Source organism: Pseudonaja textilis, chromosome 3, assembly GCF_049901715.1.
Source record: "Pseudonaja textilis isolate UNSWEBS1 chromosome 3, rPseTex1.2, whole genome shotgun sequence".
Taxonomy (NCBI): Eukaryota; Metazoa; Chordata; class Lepidosauria; order Squamata; family Elapidae; genus Pseudonaja; species Pseudonaja textilis.
Window position 1 is genome coordinate 140,616,077 of NC_141992.1, and position 24,565 is coordinate 140,640,641.

The window sequence follows — 24,565 nt, forward strand, 5'->3', positions numbered from 1 at the left end:
AAACCAGGCATGGCCTTGGCCAGTGCATGATCCATCCGGCCCGCAGGACAGGAGTTTGTCAGCCCTGATCTAAAGCATCTCAATGACAATGTTGTGATGATGTGGCTAAAGGTTGGGAATTTGCCTGGATCCAACTGGCCATTTGCAATGGCTACAGGGATGTTCAGTTGCTAGGGGATGGAAGCTTCTGTTTCCTTGTTTGTTTGTTTTAATGAGTATATTGATAATCCAGTGGAATTTGCTGAGTGGGGTTATTGCTACTTTGCTGCTGCTTTTAGGGTGTGGCTGGTTGGTTGATAGCAGATGGGCGGAGGTGTTGGGGAAATTATAAAATAAGGATGCAGCATATGAGGGCATAAGCACAGATACACAAACATTAATATTGGCTGTCCAAATTGACTTCGTGGCAAATGGCAGTAGATCAAGACCACCTAAAATACCATAGGAAAATTATCTTCTTGCCTGAGATGAGGGTAGTTTTAACAATTGTTTTATACAGTTGGATTATTGCAAACCATGCCCTAAAGATTCTGGCTGAATAAAGCAATTGGCTTCTGGCTGCAAACCCCCATCAGAACTCATTCGAATTAATCAGAATTTGTGCAAGGAGAGATCTGCTTGTTAGTTCCAAAAGTCTGGACCCAGCCATTTGGTAATTTTAGGCAGCATTGTTGCTTGCTTGCATTCTGCCTGTACAAAATAAGGCGGGCAAAGAGAGGTCAGAGTCACCACAAATGAGGGGCTGAAATCATGGAAAAGTTGCTTGAGTAAAGAGCAAAATGTGCATTGCAACCTTTTCTCCAGACCTAGAAACACGGGAAGGCAAACCCAGCAAAACTGCATCTCTGACAAAACCAAAAATATCCCACAATTGTCAGATTGGTGGATACAAGTGTTTGAGTTGCAATTTTTTTGTACAGGCTTCCTGAAAAATCACATTTCTTCATACAGGTTGTTAGTGGGGGCAGGAGAGAGAAAAGACCATGGCAAGGATATTACTTTTGTGAAGTTTTCTGAGAGTTGGCTTGATTTACAGAAGTTGGAATATCCAGAGCTGATATAAATCAGGGCTTTCCCAGAACATATCAGCAAGAATAGGAAAGTCCGCTTACTTTCCCAAGTTGCAAACCACTTGGCTATGGAATTCTCAATACCTCACCTTTGTCCCCTTTTGCCACACACACGAGGCTACTTTATTTCCAGCAAATTATGTATTATTATTCTTTTTAAGCCCAGCTTTTTCCTAGTGCTAAAGCCACAAAGAAGAGTGTTCTTTCCTTCTGCCTGCGCATAATATTGATATTACTTAGGGCTCACAATTCATTTTCCTTTGGGATTTTTCTTTTACAAATAGAGAGAAAGGAGAAGGTGGGAGACTTTGAGCTGGAATCTCTCAATCTTTTCCACGTTGTTACAGAAGATTTAAAGATCAATAAATAAGTATTTTTTAAAGTAAGGCTTGAAATTTTAAAAAGTCATTACTCTAAAAGATAAAGCAAGAGAACAAGTGGTGGATCTTTTTTCCAGTTAGATGACCCTGGTTGAGGAGGATCAAAGAATCTGCAAATCCATAATGTGAAACTTTACTGAGTGCAATAAAATGTGGGCAGCACAATTTAGGTCCATTTATTTTACTAGCAATTGAAGGGCAGGAGAGAAAGACATTAAACAGCTGTCTGAACGAGTCTTTATGGTGGCTGTTTGATATGCTATAGCAGCTTATCAATTATTAGTATGTTTGTCTTCATGGGTAACTCTTTAAGCTAAATCATTTCAAAGAGAAAGAGTAAAGTAAAGTTCAAAATCTGCTCTAGAACTAAAGGGTGTGAAGTATCTTCATGACTAAACCATATGTCCAGGTCATTTCTTTTGTCTCTCTCCCCCCTTGTTTTCTTAGTCAATAAATCTTCCAAGTCTGTGTAAAAGATCAATAGTGTAACAGTCCTTGTCACCAGATATGGTACACTAGAAAAAGGGTGGGAGAATGGGTAAAGTTGTATTTCTTAACAATGATTTACTAGTAAAAACAGTTCATCTTGCTTGAAGACTCTGAGTAAAAGCTGAGTGAAAGCAAAAAGCAGCTGGTTGGTTAACATAGGGGATAGAATAGTCCTGCTTCTCTGCCCTCCCTTTGATCTGCATGCTCTTGAAATAATTTCTCATTTCGTCATATTTGTCAAAGTTTCTCTCAATCATACATTATCCCGGAATCATCAATGTCCTGGAATCACAGTGAAAGGAAATGTTTCTAGGCAACAAAACGCAGTTTCTAGGATCACATAGTTAATCCTGAATGTGGCTTATTTAATCAACCTGTAGGAGAAACTAAGATATGAGGTTAGGTTTTTTTAATAATTAAGATTAACCTTGTTTTAGGTTAACATAATAATAATATACTTCATTTAGTTAAAAACTTCCAGTCTCCACTTAGTATGTTAAATGAGAGACGTGGAAGGAGAATTTAAGGATTCACTGTTTGCTCAGGTTCATTCAGATAAAGTCTTTATTTCCTTACATGTATTTTTTTTTTTAATATTAGGAAGTCCTTCACAAAAGGTTCAGACAGCAGTGATTCTGGTGAAGTAGCTGATGAAAAGAAAAAAAGAGATTCTCGGAAAAGTGGCTTTCTTAATTTAATCAAGCCTAGATCCAAATCTGAGCGTCCTTCAACTGTGTTAATGCCTGAAGAATCTCCTTCTCCCAGAGGTGTTGTCAAAGGCCCCACCGTGGACACTGCAAAGAAGGATTTGAAATCAGCCGAGCAAAATGGCACCACTGAAAAAACTGAGGAATTAAAAACACCAGATTCAACAGAGGAGGTTCCTCTGGAAAAGGATGACGGCAAAGGCAGTCCTCAAGGAGGACGTAGGTATGGGGTGCAAGTGATGGGCAGTGGCCTTCTTGCAGAAATGAAAGCCAAGCAGGAACGGAGAGCAGCATCAGCACAGAAGGTTAGGGATATTTTCATTTTAATATGACTTTCTCTTGAGAAAGTGATTCCTGTTATAACGTTACTTACAATAAAATAGCCATCATTGGAGGTCATCTTGAGCCATTTTATATCAACGACTGAACTTTTCTCCGTCAAAATCTGTGGTAGAATCTGCCTTCAAATTCAAATCCATGTAGAAACAAAACCATAAGAATTTACTACTTGACACATACCCTAATGCGCTGCTACGTGCTTACAGATGATGCTCCACAGACAAAAGATGGCAAGTGCCGAACGTTGTGTTTTGTGAAGGTTTGCTCCTGAATTGGCATAAGTGTTGCAGATAAAGGAATGTGAATTAATGACCCATCTGAGCAAATATATAGTGGAGATCTTGCTCCATCTAGTGTTTGATGAACTAAAGGCTTACCCCAGGAACAAATGGCATGCAAATGAAGCGATGTAGAATAGATTAATTAGCACATGAAATGATTAAAATTAAGTATTATCTACCAGTAGTCAGCCTAATACATGTTATAAGCCAAGATAATTGTATACATACATATAAATATACATATTCTACTTTGCAGTATTTTATGTGCACATTCTTCTTTTCAGTCCATACAGCTTTCAACACAAACCATTATGTTTTATTGTTTTTATTTATTAGTAGTTAGCATTATTGCAATTAGGATAGAATATTGTGGGGGCTGTTTCAGACTAGAGCAGAGCTAAGTTTAGGGCTATTGTATCAGTACAGCAGTTAGATTCTGTATGGCATACTGTTTAGAAGAGCCACTAAAGCCATGTGAAATTGTTCATACAGGAAATGATGATCTAAAGCAGACAAAATATTTCATAAACCTTCATAGAGGCATTTTTATAATCGGACTTCAACATACTTCAGTACAATAAAAACTCCTTAAAAGGGAGATTTTAAATATTATATTAGGATTACAATGTGATATTATCATGCAGAGAAGTATCTTACCAGGTTGGTGGTTTAATTTTTTTGGTAAAATTCTTGAAGAAAAACACCTGAACAAAAGTTTATCAGTATTCTTTCTCATAAAGAATATGCCGAAGTTTAGGCATGCTGCTAGATTTGGATTAATATGTATGTTGCTTAGCCACATTTACCTCACAGTAGCTTAAAAAACAATCACGACGAATAGCTCAACAGAAAGCAATAAACTTGTGGTAATACTTATGAAGCAAAACATTAAGTGATTATTATTAAGTAAAACAATAAATTTGCAAAAGGCAGTTAAGAAATGCTTCTAAACAGTCAGGGAAACAAACAGCTTTGGAGTCCTTAGTGCTCTTTGAACTTGGTTGTTTGTTTGCAAACATTATCTGTGATAAACAGAGATTAACACCAGACAAAGATCAGAGAGAAAACAATACCCTAATCAAGGGACTCTCAAGGAGAAAGCTGCACCCCCACCAAAACTCACTGGGCAAGCCACTGTATATAAACAGGGAGCAAACTCCACACTGACTACCATTGATGATGTTACTTACTTGAGTAGTGCAACACCTGCAAGAAAACAACCAAGCTTAGAGAGCACCAAGAACTCCACAGTTCAACCCTGAGCTACATTTATTCTCTTCTAATTGGAACAGACACATTTCTCCTATAATTAGAAAGATAGTTGAATTGGCATGAGAACCATATCTGTGTTGAGAGGAATTTCCCATCATTACTTTATCAGAAAATGGAAACAAATAAATTTAAGTGGAAAATAGGCTTATGGAACATTTAAGTGATCCTAATTTAAGAAATTGCTTCCAAGTTTTTAGACCATTTAATGTTACAAACAACAAAATAAAACCAGAAATAAACTACCAACTAATTTAGCTTTTTTTTAATATCAACATGATACATGGTATATATCTGTATAGTAGAGCTTCAGATAGCAATCTGAATATTCAGTCCCAACAAGAATTCCAAACCTACTTCAAAGGTAGTACCATAGAGCACTATTTACATCATTTTAATTTTGTACAATTCTGTGTTTCGAGACATGTAATTCCCAATTCTTTTTTTAATTATTTTTTTTTATTCTAAACAAATATTGACAAACAAAACATAAAACCATCTTCCAATTACATACAGTGTGTCGGTTGGTTACACGTCTTTTGTGCTTCATCTCCATAATCCTCACTTATAGTTTGTATAAATCTCATATTATCCATCTAGTTTATGTATTTGCAATCTGCAGTTTACAAATAAGATATACTAATTTTGGTGTGTCCTGTTTGTTTGTTTGTTTGTTTGTTTTAAAGAAATTAGTGAATGATGTTAGAGATTCAGCAGATCTTTCACAGAATTCAGAACGACAAGATGGAGCTGGTGAGTCTAGCGTATTCTGTATTCTTTTAGGCTAGTAAAATGAAACTGCACCAATACTTTTACATGTCCTATTGCTCGTATATTAAATCTTATTTAGTCATTCTGAATGAATCTTTCAAGGCACAAAAAGTGTAGGAGATTGCAGGCACACATGTTATTAAAATCTAAAACACAAGGTCTGCGTGATTGTAATTATACCATATCTCATTTAAATCACTATCTCCGTTTGATGTGACCTAAATTTACCAAACCTGATGCCAAATTTAAGTCATATTTTGGTCATAGGTTATTGCCAGCAGATGATTTCCGTTTCTAAAATAACTGCCTCTCTTTCCTCCCTTGATCAACTCCTCCAATAGATCAGGAAAGTGGTTTTGGAACACTGTACATTTTTTAGTACTCCATTTATCTTTACTCACAAAGCTGAAAGCAGAAAAAAATATTAATTTTTCATTAACCTGACTTACTTAACATCTTAAAATAGCTATAATAAAGGAAACAGATATTCCCATTATAAGTTTATTAAAGTGTCCCAAAAATCTGTCTTAGATTAGTAGGTCATATTACAATTCTCGAAACTATTTTCAGATAGGAAATATTTAACTGTGTCCTGCAATTGCAAGCGAGCTTTTTATCAAGTTCTTGATAAGCTTTTCAATAGCATATAACACTGATTCTCTTCCAGGTACACGGAGTATATGTATATGATTATCCTAGCCTTTCTAAAAGATACATTCCTGTGTCCTATTGAGTTGACCAAAGCTTTTCCAATGGCACCAAGCCAATTACCGAAAAACCCTATAGTGAAATATAGGTTGCGCACTCACACTGTCATTCAACAATTATTATAAAAATTGGAAACTTATTGGATGCTTCTTTAGAATTGTTGGTCAAAGTAGCATTATTCTAACTGATAAGAACAAAGGGCAGTTCAGAAAAGTTAGTTACTTTTATTTACAATTGGCCCTCCTCCTTACGCTGTTTTTCTCCACTGTTACGGAGGGTGGAAACTTTTTATATTAAAACTGACAATGCCCTTGACCGCCATCTTTGTTCCCTGGTTCATTTTGTTTCAGTAATGAAACTTCATCAGTCTTCTCCAGAGAATCAGTTTGCTCTCACTAGGGAAGATTCCATCACAGGCTCGACAGAAAAAAATTCAAAAGCTGAACCAAAGATAGAAATTGGAGCTAGGACAAGAAGTTCTTCTAGTGCCCCTTCCAGTCCAAAACCTCCATTGCAGTCAATAAAGCCCACCCCAACAGGACGGCCAACAGTTCCTCAGAAGCCACGGTCTGCCTCTCGGACAGGTGAGATTATTTTAACATTTTAATTTTAACCATGTATGGAAATTTAGTAATTAAAATCCTTGAGAGATATTTTTGGAGGGGGCAACAGGGACAGCATATTGTTCAGTTTTAACTAATGCTAGAAACTGGATGTCAGCGGTAAAGTATAAAAGACTTAATACTGGTACTTTGTATGCTAATTAGGAATGTATTTAGCACTTACCTTTTAACTGTCCCTGAGATTCCAACATTTCCCTCTCCATTTCCCTTAATTGCCAATTATTAAACATTGGCATGGGTTTTAAACCTTTTTAAGCTTATTTTGAATTATTGTAAGCTTTAAACGGTTGAGATCAAATTGCATGAATGTTTCTGAGTGGAATGTAAGGTGCTAATTTCAAACCCTAGAAGGTTCAGGATTTAGATGCCCACGAGATTTTCATTCCCAGGTATATTCTGCCCACCTAGTTCATATAAAGAAAGATTGCCTGTTGAAGATCCCCACCTACCAGGAAGTTTTATGAGAAGGGACCATGCAAGAAAAATCCTCTTGAGGTTTTCTTCCTTTGGATGACTTTAGTTCTAAGGATCCTTTCCCAAAGTAGATCATTCCTACTCTCATGGTTTTTTAAAAGCTAAAGCCCAACTGTTTTAGTGTCTATAATCCCTGTCAAGGAGATCAGAAACCACTTCTTTAGCATCTTCTTTTAATCTTTCCTTTTTTTCCCCTTTACCGTCTCTTTGTCAATGTTTCTTTTTCACATTCTTGTTTTTCTTTATTCTTCTCTAATTCAAAATCTGTACTAGATTCAAGATTGCATCGATGTTGCATTTCTGTTACTGGTATATATACCATTTAGACTTGGGACACTTTATACACTTCATTAAAAATGTTTATAAATGATGTGGTCGTATAACTCAGCGTTCCAGATAATCATTAAATGTAATGAAATTTCAGTTGCCACATCATGTATTTAGAAAGGGAAGCCTTAGGCATAGTGGATATACAACAGCTACTGTCTTTCTTCTATTATTTGCAAAAAACATTCTTAATTGTATTAGGCATCTCAAAAGATGTCATTTCCTGGTACACCTGGATCTGAGTTAATCAAAAATAGGATTAATCAGAGAAACATAAGAATTTTGCCTGAGAAGGAGCAAAAGTGATCAGAAATGTCACCCCTGACATGAACAAAGGAGGATGACAGTTGGTCACTTGATCAGAATTCATGACACGTGGCAACTGGCTCGTATTTATGACTGTTCCATTGTCCTAGGATCATGGGATCCCCATTTGTGATCTTCTGACAAGCAAAGTCAACGGGGAACCAGATTCATTTAACAACCATGTTACTAACTTAACAACTGCAGTGATTCACTTAACAATTGTGCCAAGAAAGATTGTAAAATGAGACAAAACTTACTTAACAACTGTTTTGCTTACTGACAGAAATTTTGGGCTCAATTGTGGCCATAAGTCGAGGACTACCTATATTTGTTGTACTACCACAATGTTTAAGCATTACACTGAGTGCATGAAACACATTTGATAGCTGTGCAGTTTTAATCTGATTTATTTTTCTGATGTTTCCACAGATGATGCCCCAGAGTCTCAATCCAGTCCAGGCTCCCCTAAAATTGCCCTACTTCCCCCTGTTTTGAAGAGAGTCCCTTCCGATAAAGAAAAAGATCGTCAAAGCAGCCCTCAGGCATCTCTCAAATCTCTTGAAGGTGGGAATGTTACTTTATCTTCCTGGTGTCCTTTTCTGGTTTAATGTTTAACATCCACACTTACTAGAAAGCAAGCATTTGTTCTTAGTTATTCATGTATTTGTGTACATCGATGTCACAGAGAAAAGGTACAGTTGTACATATCTTCCATTTAACTTGATACCCCTTATTCCTCCCATCTTCCATTTTCTCATTCACAAGAGTGAAGCAGCAGTGAGATTATATCTTTGCATTGAACATACTTTTTTAAAAAAACAAGCAAGCTGGGAGTTGTAACAATTTAAAGTAGTAGCAGGAAAGGTTTAATTTAAAAATCATGGATTAAACCAGTGAAATCAAATCTCTAGGCATAAAAAAAATTATTGGAAAATAAAATCAGTGCAATCCTCCTGGTGAAAGCCGATATCTATCACCTCTTAAATAAGTTCTTAGGTTTTAAAATATGATCAGATCAGAGAGTATAAGTTGCAAAGATAATATCCAGGTTTCTTCATACAATATTGTTAAGAATCCCCATTTTGCTGCTGTATTTTAGTGCTGCTCTCATCTGTATGGAAAACAGACATTAATGGAAAGCCATCATCTTTGGAAACATTAGCCATTGTCTTCCACGGTCAGATAAAAATGTTCCAGCTCTGATATCATAGGTAGAACCAGAAAATAGAAATTATCGTGTAAAAACTACCCTCTTAACAACCTATAGTAGAATGTTGAATATACAAATTGGTTTCAGTCTGTTGTGCCATTATATAAAAAGGATTGCATCGAAAAGGTTTTTTATATTAAAAAAAACACAAAGTAAAGCGTAAATTGGTATAACATAATAACTGATAATGCATCACAACATAATGTAATAGTCTGTGTGTGTGTCTGTGTGTGTGGTGTTGGGAAGTTGTGTCTGACCCATTGCGACCCCATGGACAATGTTTCTCCAGGCCTTCCTGTCCTCTACCATCTCCTGGAGTCCATTTAAGTTCACACCTTCTGCTTCAGTGACTCCATCCAGCCACTTCATTCTCCATCATCCCCTTCTTCTATTGCCCTCAGTTGTTCCCAGCATTAGGCTCTTCTCCAGTGAGCCCTTCTTTCTCATTAGGTGGCCAAAGGATCTGGCCTTCTAAAGAGCAGTCAGGGTTGATCTCCTCTAGGACTGACTGGTTTGATCGCCTTGCAGTCCAACAGACTTGCTGGAGTCTTCGCCAGCATCATAGTTCAAAGGCCTCCATTCTTTGGCGCTCAGACTTCCTTACGGTCCAACTTTCACAGCCATACATTGCAACTGGGAAAACCATAGCCTTGACTAAACGCACTTTTGTTGGCAGGGAGATGTCCCTGCTTTTGAGTATGCTGTCTAGATTGGCCATAGCTTTCCTCCCCGGGAGCAAGCGTCTTTTAGTTTCTTGGCTGTAGTCCCCATCTGTGGTGATCTTGGAGCCCAGGAAAATAAAATCTGTCACTACCTCCATTTCTTCCCTATCTATTTGCCAGGAGAGACAGACAGACAGGCGTGTGTGTGTGTGTGTGTGTGTTTTTTTGTAGATTTTCACGGGTACAGGTACTCTCAATCTTACATGTAAAAGACGTGAACACGCCAAGACCTGCATATATATGGGTGGGTGGGTGTTATCATCAGAATTTCATTTTAATGTGTGCCATTGTGTACATAGAAAAGTGACAAAGTTATCCAGAAGTAGCACTGAAGATTCACAGTTAATGATTTATGCATTTTTCTTAGGAAATTATAAAAGTGCTCTTCTCTTCTCCTCCTCCTCCTCCTCCTCTCCCCCCACTCTCTGTGTAGGATATCTGCATGTCCTCCAGGATAGCAGTCTTGAAGAACAACAAAAATAGTTGGACGTGCTGATGATTTCAATGAGCTTTATAATACTAATTACTGTGCATTTTATTTCATCAGTCAAACTTTAAAATTTGGTTTTTGAAGAAGCATAATTTTTCACACTTTCTTTCCCCTCATGTCTCTTTAAACTTTCATTTGGTTTTCAGTGAATAAGTTCTGATTTATTAATGAAATAGAGAAGAGTTCTATTTTTGGTGGACGATGAATGAAAAATAAGCAGATGTTTCTGCTGCCAAATATGGAAGAATTTCTTATGTGATCTGTTGAAAATGTGCCTCATTCATTAGAGTTTAAAGAACAAGAACTGTTTCATTTATTACATTATAGAAAGATTACTAATCGTTATATCAATTCTTTCTAAATTTTTGAAGTAACAATCAGTAATAATTTGCTCTAAATGACAGTGATTGACTATCCTAGATTATACTTACACATCTTTTATACAAAATGTAATTAATATTGTTCTGTAAGTAGTAAAAGAGGATTGCAGCTTTAATCTATTTACCTTTATATAGGAATTGTATATGTATAGCTATAGCAGCTTCATGTCAATTTAACTAATTCATAAGCTAATTGTGAAAAAGGCAGGGTTTTTTTCTTGGATAATTTAAACTTCTTGTGCCAAATATTTCTTTCTGCTATTTATTAAAATCCTTTGAATATATATTTATTTTAGTATAAAAAACTGGAGTTGGTTTTAAGAATGTTCATTATTTGTCATTCTTCTGATAACTTTTCTTTATCTGCACATTAGTACTTATGTCTCTCATAACCATGAGCATGCATGAGCCAAAATAGCTTTAACTTTATTTCGATCGATGGATTGTAATTCCATATACTAATTTAGCTAATACTATCATCTGAGTGCCTTCGCCTGCTATTCTATAGATTTCCCCCCTCTTTTATGAACAACATACACAATGAAGGGCATGTTTTTAAACTTCTTATTCATTAACTGTATTTGTATCCATTTTTAAGACAAGTATTGTCTCTCAAAGTGGGTCACATCAATAAAGAAGAGAGACAGGCCCAGGCTCACAATCTGAAAATATAAGAGAAACTGGGAATGGAGAGGAAATGGGAAGGAGTGAAAGCAGTGCTTTGGAGCAGAAAGACATTTTAGGCAATTATCTGGCATTTATATACAATGCACATTTTTTATGCAAACTATATGTCATCTTTCTGCAGCTCTTGCTTGAAAGCAACTTGAGATTGTTGTCACTTGACCTGTAAAAAAGGGGAAAGTTTTAGGATCAGAATGTTTTCCTGCCAGCGAAGAGCAAAGCAAGGTACAGAGAGCTGTAAGCACACATTCTGTCTCCTCTTACAAGCCGGACTGTGCTGTTCTTCAATACAATACAAAGTTGTATGAAGACCTTCTTAGCTATGATTGCCATGTGCTATTCGAGTGAAAGTCATGTATCCAGGATTCACAGATTGTTCACACGGTCTGTTTGAAGCAGTATAATCTCACCCAGTACTAGTTCCAGAACTCAAGAATCTCAAAACCCAAAGCCACTTAGTTTTTTAGGGTTCACTTGAAGTCTGTCGTTTCCTATCCAGACTCTCCCAACCTCCATACATTGGGATAACATGTCCACAGCATTGCTTAATTTGTCAGGGCAGAGATGGATATCATACTGAAGATACCTCACATCATAGAGATCTTCAGATCTCTAGTTCCAGAACAGCGGGATATTCAGGATGATATTGTAGAAAATTGAACTATGCTTTGTTTTCTGCAGGGATTATTTTTAGAGAAGATTTCAGCTTCCTTAACAAAGCCTTCTGTCTCACAATACAGGTCCAAAGAAAAGTCCAGGACATCAGATTTCTGAATCCCAGGAACAGAAGCAGAGACCTTTAAGGAAAAATGGCCAACAAGGAAGCAAGTCCAGTGACTCTGGAGAAGAGCCAGATAAAGACTTTATTTTTATTTAATTGGTTGGTATGGGCTTAACGGTACATATTCTTTTGTGATAATGGAGTCCAACTATTACTGACCCCTTTTCCCATTAGCCTTTCCTTTCAATTTTTTAAAAACGAAGCTTCTCAAAGTTCAATATTTGCACTGGTAATCAGATTTTAAAAGAATTTGGTTCTTTTTTTTCTGACTATTTCCAGATCTTCTCTATCATGCCTTTGCTAAAGCCAGCAACTATTCCATGTCTTCTACTTGAATTTTCTGAAGCAGCTACAAACACAATGCCTTGCATTAGAGCTTTGTGGTTGAAAAAACTCAAAGCAAATAGATTGGTCATTTTCTTACACTAACTAACCCATTACTGTGCAGCAGGAAAAGTGTTGGACTGCTGAATGTAAATTTGTCAAACTTGCACGCAACTTACTTTATAAATATATTCTTGCTGAATGCAATTGCACATTGTAATTATATCAACAGAGCACACTAATAAAAGAATTTGTATAAATAATATATATTAGATGCTTGGATATGATTTTTACATCCTCCTTTGGGAGACTTTATCCATATTTGTTGTAATTTAAGAACAAAAATCATTTACATTTTGTGTACTGTTCAAAAGCACAAAAGTAGAAATACAATTACTAACACTTTGCTATGCTTCCATATCCATAAGTAAATGTATGTTGATTGAAATGAAGGCAATGGATATTTTATCAATATTGGTATTTTGTAGAGGTTACTTTGGGATCTGTCTGCATCCTCTCGACTTTTATCACGTACTTCAAAACGAATAGCAGTTCCTTGTCTGTAAAAGCAATTCTTTACTTTTTTCAATATTTTACATGCATTTGCTTACAATATGGGCAGAAGGAATTTTATTCATAATGTATATTTGTACCAATAAAATGATTTTACAAATGAAATAGGAATTTCTAGTTTTTTAAGATGTATCCTCATTTTGCCATTGCATTACAACAATAAGGCCACACCTGTCCAGTCTGGTATCTCTAGATATGTTGTATTTTGCCCTCCTTAACAGTCAGCAAGGCCTTTCACTAGGGATTATAGGAGTCAAAAGTCTAATGCGTCTGGAGAGCACCAGATTGAACAAAACATATTTTGAATATTATTCTCCAGAGCTAAGGTATATTTTGATCAATTAATTTGTTTATTTAACTAATACTTGTAATTAGTGGTAACAGTTTGATACTTAGGATAGAGAGAGAATCCAATTGAGTAGCTTCTCTTAAGTTTTTGTCTCTCTTCATCCTCATCATGCCCATCCTGTTTTTCCCTTCCAGGATAAATAATGTAATATGAAGCATGGAAAGGGAGTAAGAAATAATAAAACATTGATGGCATGATACATGTGTCAAGGTGGCACACTATGACGTTTTGTGTAACATGCCAGCTTTCACCAACACCCAATGCCAAGTGGCCTAAATGGGGAAAAATAGAGAAATGTTTCTCTTTGGTTTGGCATGTGGTTAATGCTATTTAGTCATGACTTTCTCATTCTTCCCCTTCCTCTCAATACGCCCTACACGGGGTTCGATTCCCACTTGTTCTCTGTATGACAAAACTCCTCCAAGTGCTTCTTTCAAAAGGGCCACTAAGTTTTCTATTCAATCATTCATTTATTATCCATTCATATATATTTTTTACCATGCTTAATCTTGTTCTTTAAAAATTCTTTGGAATTCTCACTGCATGCAGCTTATGACAAAACATTGATTTAATGGACCCAGTTGAGAAAAGATGATCCATTAAATCCAAATGTTGACTGTGTCTTTCTCATGTGTGGAATGTAGTGAATGGATATAGGTAACTTTAAAAAAACTTTTGGTTGTCAGAATGATTATCTGATCCATGAGTTCGATTATTGATGTTGCAATAGAAGACAAATATATCCATATTGCGTGTTCCATCTTTTGTGCACAAACTGTTTGCCGATGGATGAGTGGAGTTACTGACAAGAATTGAGAGATTTCATGTTTTCCAATGACATTTTCAGCATCTCATATTGGTAACTTCTGAGATCTGGCACAAAATGACCGACGAACCAATACTGTGAAACTTGACTACATGGCTTCCATTAATTAGAATATATGTCTAGCATTTCATGTATTATGTCTTTCAACACCTTCAGAAAACATAGGCTTTATATGACTGGCATTAATCTCTTATCCATAGGCACAAAGTAATGGTAAGGTCTTCTTGATGTTCTTTCATCCTGCAATAGATCTTTTATACTTAACTGAGTGTTCTTGGAAAGAGAGCACCAAAAGAAACCAATCTTTTGTCAATATTATAAATATGAAACCGTACTGGCACTTTTCATGAATGAGTTTATTTAACATGTTTGGCTACATCTCATCCCTTGGTGCACTCAGTTTTACTGGGTGAGAAAGAAACATCTCTTCATTCCGGACTCTCCCTGGAAGAGGACATTCATGTTAATATTTCCATTCCAGTCTTCAGTCACAAGCAGCATATCTTGCTTGCACATTCTGTCAGTTTCAAATTGGACTTGATCATAAAATTATTCAACTTCTTCTTCTTTTGCATCAGTGATTGAAACATAAACGTGGATGACTGTCATATATAAAGGTTTGTCCATGAAGTCTAATTGATATTGTTGTATCACTAATTGCACTGTAGCCTAGTATTGTTGCTGCTATACACCTCCTTTCTATAAAAGCAATGCAGTTCCCTCTTTGTTTTTAATGTCCTGAGTAATAAACAGCATGGTCTTCTGACTGAAAGTGTCCAATGCCATTCCGTCTCAATTCACTGAATCATAAAATTTCAATTTGTAATCATTTTAATTCATCTCTAATAGCTTAACAGTGCTGAGCCTTCCAGTGTTCATGAGTCTCATGTTCCATCATAATTTCAGATTTTCTTCTTCCCTATAGCAACATCAGCAACTAGAAGGTCCATCATCCAGCACTACATTGCCAATAGATTTATAATTTCTGTCGATATGGTAAAAAAAAGAAGATTTACCTTTACATTATCCTGCATTAATCGATGTTCTTGCCATTGTCAATAAAGTAATATCCACCTTCAGCATTTTCCTCTATTGCCATTGGCCAATTTAGTGCCTGGTAGTTTAGCTGGGCAGCTGGAATGACTTTCGCACCTTGGATGACCCTGCTGAGAATATATACTCCTGATGTTCTTTGCTCATCCCTCCCAGGACCACCAACCATGGTGAGGCAGCACAGCAGGACTTGTGTCAGACAGAATAAGTAGACAGGATGGAATCCAGCCACTCAGTCCCAAATCATATCTTTAAAAATGCATTCACCAAGGAGCTCCATTCATCTTAACTCAAAGGAAAACAGCCAGGTCTTCAAGATCATATGGAATGCCTACAAAGTGGGAGCCATACATACCTCATAATATATTGTTCATGCAGCTGGCTTCATGACATATTGTTTATGCATCTGGATATTGATAATATCCATTATTGCATGAGGCAACTAAGTTATGCTATGATGGTTTTAGTTTGATCAGTTAGAGAGTGAAGAAAAGGATTCTTAGAATGGAGGAAAAAAATACCAGTATTTCTTTAAATGGAAAAACTGCTGTTTTTATTGTATGTTTAAGTAAAGAAGAAATCCATTCTTTCTCAATATTGCCCTTTTATATCCCTTCTCTACATTCTAGTTTAACTCTGGACACCTCCCCCTACCATCTCAATTTTGAATTTTCAAGGAAAACTGCTTAGAGAACTTTCACACCAGGTCTTTGTATCAATTGCAGAGCAGCTGTGAGTTAGTGCCATTGCCCAGAAGTGTTGGACAGTGGACCTGATTAACTCTCAGCTCTCCTATGGTGCAAAAGGAATAATTGGAAATAATTTTACCAGATTAATACTAAAGAACACTGAAGAGTTTCCAAGGGGACAGCTCCACTGCCTCGGCAATTGGCTTCTGCAGTTAATAAACCACCCTAGCACCCCAATATCCTTGCACTAGTTTTTTAAAACCATTTAGAAACTCACATCCATAGAAGCAATCTAATAGAGAATTGCCCAGCATGAACTACAAGTGAGGATGGAGATAACATAATGTCTCAATGCAGTTTTTGTGGTTGGCTATTGATTGCTTTGAAAATTATTCCGAGATCTTTTGGCTGAAAACTGGCTTTTAAGAAGTTTCAATACTTTCTTCTCACACACTCTGTTTGAACAAAGACAATAAGCTCCAAAAAAAGAGCAAAACCTGATGAATGCAACATGCTACTTCAGTGCCCGTTGTTCATACAAGTGAAGATGCATGCACACGTTTCCATGCCCCAGTTGCAAACCTCTCATGACCCCCAGGTTGGAGACCCCTGTTCTAATACATCTGGAGAATACATTAAGTTCTAACTCTCTTAAGAAGCCTGAAATAATTCAGGAGCAGCTGCAGACAGATTAACTCTGCATTGTTTTATGTGCATCCTAGGACTATTAAGTCAGTTCAAGAGAATTTAATGTTTAATGTCTTTAACGTTCCTTAGTGGTTCTATTGGGAAAATCATCGATTATATCTGATAAGCAAAACAAACTGACCCTTCATCTTCTGGCATTTTATTCTTTTAGTAAGATTAGGTGAACATGAAAAAACACAGAAAGATAATAGCTATCTTAGAATTGTTTTAATTAGATTGACCTTGCCCAGGAAGGAGAAGGAAGGAGCCTCTCTCTAAAAAAAAAATCTAATTTGCTTCGGCTGAACAGCATTAAGCTTCTCTAATTTCTTCTTACTGACACAGTGAAACTAAGAAGAATGAAGTCAGTGTATGTTCTCCTCTTCCAACAGTTTGATTTTCCAAAACGTGATGGAGGACTCCTTTTGCAACATTGATTGGAGAGAGACATTTGGAAAGAGATAACTGTATACATTGAAGGGACGCAGTGGCTCGGTGGTTAAAAACACTGAGCTTGAGAGCTGGAAAGCTGATAGACTGGGTTCGAGACCTGAGCACCACACAAAGGGGGTGACCGCCTGTTGTTTGCCCTCCTACCCACCTAGCGGTTACAAAACATACAAATGCAAGTAGATAAATAGGTGCCACTTTGGTGGGAAGGTAATGGTTATGTGCACCTTGGCATATAGCTATTCTGGCCACATGACCATGGAAGCGTCTTAGGACAACACTGGCTCTCTTGACTAAGAAACAGATGAGCACCAACCCAACCCCTAGAATCGGAAATTACTGGGCCTAGATCAGTATTCATAGTATAAGGGAGATTCCTATATTCAGTTACTGTACTTTGGCATTCACATTGTTAATAATTAAAAATTCTTTGCTTGGTTTCCATCATTTGATTGATATATAAGTAGTTCTCAATGAACGATCACTCATTCAGTGATGATGTCAGGGTTCCAACGGATGCCCTAATTAAACCATGAGCCTCGAACAAAGTTTCAAAAGAAATCCAGTTATTTATTAGGAGAAACATTTGGGCACGTGCCCAAATGAAGTCAACTCTGACGTACTTACAGCCCATCCATGACCCTGTTTTCCCCCTCTCACCAGAATGTGTCATAAATCACATTCTCCAACAGTGCACTTTCGCGGGCTATAGAGATTGGTTGGTCCCAGTAGCCTGGGATACAGGGATAGCTCTCTGGTTGGTCCTGGTGGCCTGGGATGCAGCCTTGAAGAAGGTATGTGTGGAATGTGCTTCTGGTTGTGGCTGCTGTGCTGCTCTGTCACTTTTCCCCACTCCTGCCAATGGCAACTCGAGCAAGGAATGCTTTACGAGTTGACACATGGTTCAAAGTTACAATAGTCCTGAAAAAGTGATACTTCCAACCAGTCCTCAAAATTCTGGCCTTCATAGCACACCTGTGGTCACGTGATTGTGAGTCAGGCATTTGGTAATTAGTTCACATGACAACTGCCGCATCCCACAATCACCTTACCCCCATTTGTGACTTTCCTGCTGGCTTCCCACAACAGAGTCAATGGGGAAGCTGACGATTGCTCTCGCAGCTTTTTCTCCCAAGTATTTGAAGGATCTTGTACTCCATTGCATGTACAGGCAGGTTTGCAGCATCCCTCACCGCCTAGCCACACTTGCACCAGGCCACAGCACTCTGAAAGACACCCACCTGCCCTCTGCAGCCACTCCCTGCCACCTGGCCACGCATCTTCCCACACATCTGTCTGCATTTCACAGAACTCTCCCACCTCCTGGTCATGTTTGCAGACAGCAACACCAATCTATTCAGCCTGCTTACAAGTCACCTAAACAAAAGCTTATCTTGACTGGGACTTGCAATTTCCTACCAGCTTCCCCATTGACTTTGCTTGTTGGAACTAGTAGGAAGTTGCAAGTTTCAGTCCCGTGAGGCCCTTGCTTAATGACCCACTAAACTCATTTAATGATGGCAACAGGGACTGCTGGGATTGCTGCCCTGTGATGTCACACTTTACAACCAATTTGCTTAGCAATGGAAGTTCTGGGCCCAATTACCGTCATTAAGCAAGGACTAGCTATAAAAGAAAAAGTGGTAGACAAAATATTTTGCTTAAAATGTTGAGCATTTGAAACCTGGGGAGGATGGTGCTTGCTCTCAGTTGCCAAGATTCTTCATTGATAAGTTTCATATCTCTCTTGTAGTCTCTTTCGGATTGTCAGGCATGCCTACCGATCAGTGGTGGGATTAAAAAAAAAATTACTACTGGTTCTGTGTGCGTGGCTTGGTGGGTGTGGTAGGGGAAGGATCCTGTAAAATCTCCAGCCAGAGGTGGTATTTGCTGGTTCTCCGAACTCAAAATTTCCACTACCAGTTCTCCAGAACCTGCTGAATACCACCTCTGCTACCAATCTAGATTTAACTAGGAAAAGGAAAGAGCCGGATCCTTCTTTGTAAACCAGATGCGCCTTTCCCTGCATATTCAGCTTCAGATTATTAATCATGCTGACAGCAGAAGCTCTATTTCTAAAATAAGAATGAAGAGATGATCTATGAGCAGCCTGATCTACAATACTTTTCAGGATTAGAGAAAGGAGCCTGTTAATCACCCAAACAAAAGTATGGAAGCTTCCATGCTACTGGAGAACAATGGCAGCTTCTCAAGTTACCTCCTTTATGAAGTGTGGGCTTGGAATGATTGTATTAATAAGTAACTCAACTTGGGTAGGATAGAGTACAAATGCTGGAGGCAGGCTATATACTGTATTTGCCCTGTTTTTGTAAAAGAATTTCAAGGATTATTGTAAGTTTACAAAGTCGCTTCCCTCCTGCATGTTAGAATGGAGTCTTCAGCGTTCCCAATCAGCTGGGAACAACTTCTGTTATATCTGGTGGTCCTATGGGGCTAAGAGGGGGTCTGTTTACAATGCAGCACTAGAGTACAACAAGAATCAAATGACAACTTTGAAGCCCATCTTGTGAGATATAGGGCCAGTAATAGACCTTTGATCATTCTGAGAAATGGTTCTCGGCATAAGTGGTTTGAAGAATTGGATTTGCAAGCCTGCTATTGTTGAACTAAATTGTGCCCCTCTGAGTAATACATAGCAACCTTCATGAGTGCAAAGAAAAGTATTTATTAAGTATCAGGATAGATAAAGACTATTTTCCTAGAGCAACATTTTATTGGCTGCAGTACAGGTTCACAGACCTCTCTGTTCTTCAGATCGCAGCTGTTAAGAACAAATATCGTAAATGAGAATAGCCCTTATTAAAATGTCAAGGTTTGAAGTATATACGGAAAGAATCATCTAATTTGTCTTTTTCTCTTTTTCACTTGTGTCCTTACATAACAGGGGCTGGATGACATGCAGCACGCCAACCTGGTCAAGCTATCAGACTGCCTTTGAACTAGTTCCCCATAAGGAATATTTATTTCAGCATTCAAGGACAGTTGAATTGTCTGGCAAATATCCAATTTTATATTGTTGAGCTTTCTGTTTTTCCATGCATGATCAGCCAAGCAAATGGTACATAATTTCTTTGCCTGAATTCTGGAACTTCAGCGAGAAATTTATCATAACAGATGTAACATTATTCTTGCCTTAGTCAATACCTCCATTGGAGAAATGACATTAGCATTGGTACTCAGAGCTAACAGCCTACCTTTTAAGCCATTGATATAACTCAGAAGTCACCTACTGTAGACAGTACTTGACCCCATTTCTGGATCACCTTGCTTGGAAGGCTCACCCTGAAGACCCTTTTGAGGTGCCTGTTCCCAGAAAATGGTGTATGGAAAAAGGGAGAGAGAGAATGAAATGAATGAGAATGAGAGAATGAAAGTCAATGAGAGGTTGAGAGAATCAGACCAGGAAGAAAAAATGGAGGAGAGGTCTATAGAGCATGTAGTGATGTGATCCATGGGTCTGTGGATAGATGCATGAGATTCTGGACCAGTCTAAAGAACACTTCCAATAATAAAAGAAGTCAATAGATTTCTGGCATATCCAGGATATTCTGCATGGAGAGTTGTTATTGCTATTATCTTCTAATATCAAAAATGGATGAACTCTAGTTGATGTTCATTAGAGCTTTTGATTCATGCCTCCAAAAGGTCATTTATCCTGAGAAAAGTCCTTCCGGCTATAGTTGTATATCCTGTATTTCAGATCAGGTAGTTAAGGCTCACAAGTAACCATTTCCTCATATCCAAATAGTAAAACTGTAGCTGAAATGAACTTGGGAGCAAAGAATCCCAGGCGTTCAGCTCTTTCTCACTTTTTTGCAAGTAGTTTTCAAGGCCAGGAATTGGTGGTGCTAAGGACATGGTTTTCCAGAGGAGAATATCCCGCACCAAGAATATACAAACTGGGGTAAATATTGTTTGCGAGATCATTTGAACCCATACCAACTAAGCAAGGTTACTGAGGCCCTTCAGGAAACAAGAATGGCTGCAATTTCTCAGTGTTTTTCTGCCTGAACTATTTCTTTCTTCACCTATTAAAACGTTTGTCAGTAGGATTTGCAATCAACAATATAATAATGAAAATATTAGGCTCTAAGAGATATAGTTGCATCTAATTGCAAATGGTCTCGCTCCAGATACCATTTTGGGGGGCATTGCCTGTTATAATAATAAGCATCTCACTTAAGCATCTCCTGTTAGCTTAGAAAAGGGATGTCACTTTTGAAACATAGCATAAGACCATTTATATAGCCAAATTATTTTTCCCCCTTTTTAACTTTAAGAAATTACCGACATTTCCTGGGGAATACATCCCAATAGTTTAATGTTGTATATATTACATGTAATCAGATGAAATGAAATAATTTGAATGTTATTCCTTAGCATTAGGACTCTAAAGGGCATACATACCTTCCACAAATACAGTCCTCATAAGTTAAGAGGAAGAAATAAGGCAATAAAAGAGATATGGGGGTAAAAATATTGGCCTTATCATAAAGTAAAAGGGTCAGCCTGTCAAGGTTGGCAGCATGGTCTTTTATATGTCTTTGAGTTCAAATAGACTTGTTTTCTTGGGTATTTCTAGAAAATCCAAGACAGCAGTCTTTTCCACAATGTGCCCATTAAGATGTACTGAGAATAATAACTCTGGCTTTTGTTCTGGCTTTTGAAGATCATCCTGAATCTTGATACAGTTACTCAGGGTGTTTGCTATCCTCCTTTTCTTGGTGTCATCTATGAAGTTGATAATCATGTTTGATAAGCATGATAACCTCGTGCACGTTTTGTTGCACACAGGAACAATGAATGGAGCCCTGTAATGCCCTACTACTTGACATATCATTCTAGCTTGACATGGACCACTGACTAATTGTAACAAGGTTATTATTGTAACCCATCACATTCTTAGACAAAAATACAGTATATTTTACTAGAGTGTGCTACAATTTGTTACAATTTGATACCCCTTTGTTAGAAGTAATGGATTTGGCTAAAGGCAAGGACGCTACAAAACTTTTATTTTAAGTTTATAATAAACTTTTAAGTTTATTGTATTTAATCTTTATTAAGACTCACAACTTTCTCCTGGAGTGATATTGTAGGAATCGGTCTATAGAGCTATGCATAAAACAGGATAGATATATGAGAATGAAATAAACTGGAACAGGTGAACAATGGAACTGGAACAGGTGAAGAGATTTAAATATTTATGCTTAAATACTAATGATATGGAGAAAGAGAAAAAGACAGACTGTCTTAAACTCTGATAAATTGTTGCTTCCTAGTATCCATTGGAGGCATAAGGAAGCCAAATGTATTCACAACCAAAATTGGCTGTTTTGTTATCTGCATTTGACATTTGAATGCTTTCCTCTGATAGCGAACTGAGCAGAAATGATATCTTATGGATATTGAGCTTCTTTACCCAGAATAAGACAAACCTAGCACTTCTACAACTATCAGAAAGTAAGGCCAACTCATTCCCAGTCCTCCCTTCCTTCTTTTCATCTTTATTTCCTTTCACGTCGCCCACTGAATCTATTCTTCTACTTAGAAAATTAGGAGAGGGTAATAAACGGGTTTGCTTAAGCCTATTCATTAGATATGGAGGTAAGTCTTGCTTTACATATCACATTTAACATTTCATAAGCCTTTATCGGAGCATAATAATTATTCTCGTCCATTTGGGAGTTTATAGTGTTAATTAATGCTTCAGCTTTTGTGGTAATGCCTTTCATTTCAATGGGCTTACATATCCCAAATGTGTAAGCTCATAAAAATGTTGATAGACTATAGATTTACGATTAGCTTCATTATATTCTGATATAATTGTAGATATGAATTGTGCAAATGTAATGTTATATCCAAAAGCATGCAAAGGAAAGGTAGCTGGAAAATAGACCTCTGCATAGATGACAAACTTCTAAACTTGATCAAGAAGTTCAATCCTCTAAGTTGGGAAGGTGAGCATCTCCATTTCTGTTATATAGTGACTTTCTGTATTCTCAACTGATCATGTTTTAAAATTCTTAGCAGAACGTTTTATAGATAAGACAGATGTAGACCTCTGCAAAGTATTTAAGAAAAAGCCATATTCTCTCTTACTGTTTAATTTTATGCATGTCTAATAGTCTGATAAGACTATCAATCATTTAGGGATAGTCTTTCCTGAAAAACATGGGGAAAATGTCTCCTTTTATCATAATTTATATCAAGTTGAGGGAAGGGTTCGTTTTATTTAGCAGTTATTCATGGTGCCAGTAATTAAACAAGGCAAGCACCCAATATGTGGGATTAGATCCAGAAGTAATCAGAAACAGTCATAGTTAAATTAATCAGACCTTTAATATTTTTATAAATAACTCAAGGTGATGAACATACATAATACTCTTTCCTCCTCCTATTTTTCCCACAACAACAACCCTGTGAGATGGGTTGGTCTGAGGAAGAGTAACTAGCCCAAAGTCATCCAGTTGACTTTCATGCCTAAATTGAGACTAGAACTCACAGTCTTCTGGTTTCTAGATGTGCACCTTAACACCAGACCAAAGTAGCCTCTATGTGTCTGTTGATTCATTAGTTTCAAGGATACCGATGCCTTCCCTGAACCCAATGTTTTGAAGATTGTGTAGCTTTTGTCATAAATCTGATTACAAATAATAAAACTAATAATGGCACTATAGTTCATCATTCTCTTGCTTAGTGTAGGAATAACTCCAGAATTTAATATCTGTATGTATTGCTAACTTAAGTTCTACTTTTTCAAGAAATTCATATCTAGCTCAGATCAGTTTCCAGGCATTACAGGACCCAAAGTTCTTTTCAAGTTAATCACTTAGTCTACAACAACAACAAAAGGATATTGATTGCTGTGAAGCCAGCCAAACTATTTATCTCACCACATTTTTTTTATTTATTCCTAACCCGCTCTTCTGCAGAGGTGTCAGATAGTAATTTAACTGTTCCTACTGGCATGGGAGTTGACACTCAATATATCTGTAGAATATCCAGTTGAGGAAAGCCATGTTAGATAAACCAAAATTGACACTCCGATTGCCAATCAAGCTGTCACTCATATATGGAACAAATGAACATGCAGCTGAACAAAGATGGAAATTTTGTGTACATTTGTTTTTCCAGAGTTTCTTTTAGAATTTTTTTGCATGGCTGCCTCAACTTTTATGCAATCAGTTCAAGCCTTTGCAAGGGATTCTCACTGTAAAAAAATAATATTGTAATCAGAATGGGAAATTGGATGAAGTAAAAATAAGAGAATTTTTCTAGATGTGAAATATCACTAGCATGAGTAGTCAAAGACTGAGCCTTACTCTCTGTGGTTTCTTACTTCTTCCCATCATATTATGTTGTCTTATAGGGAGGAGTATAAATAAAGTTATCAGAAAGTAATGATTAGGGGCTAGCCATATGCATTTAATTGCAGGATCTGATAAAAGACAAAAAATAGCTGATACATATTTTTTTTAATGGAAGGTAATGGATAGTGCTAATAATTACCATCTTGCTCAACTGCAGCCTCAAAAACACCCAACACTAGCTTTCTGTCAAGCCTTGGATATAATTACAT

At 37.2% G+C, this 24,565-nt stretch overlaps 1 protein-coding gene across 4 annotated transcripts in view; it reads left to right on the plus strand.

Moving 5' to 3' along the window:
• CARMIL1 (capping protein regulator and myosin 1 linker 1) overlaps positions 1-13,013 on the plus strand; it is a 130,720-nt gene extending 117,707 nt beyond the window's left edge. For all 4 annotated transcript variants that reach the window (XM_026699503.2, XM_087930970.1, XM_087930971.1 and 1 more), the window contains 5 exons: positions 2,540-2,951; positions 5,222-5,288; positions 6,365-6,598; positions 8,174-8,308; positions 11,971-13,013. In XM_026699503.2, coding sequence (XP_026555288.2) covers positions 2,540-2,951; positions 5,222-5,288; positions 6,365-6,598; positions 8,174-8,308; positions 11,971-12,107 — 985 coding nt within the window. In that variant the 3' untranslated portion in view covers positions 12,108-13,013. The remainder of the gene's footprint in view (positions 1-2,539; positions 2,952-5,221; positions 5,289-6,364; positions 6,599-8,173; positions 8,309-11,970) is intronic.
• Positions 13,014-24,565: the final 11,552 nt, after the last annotated feature.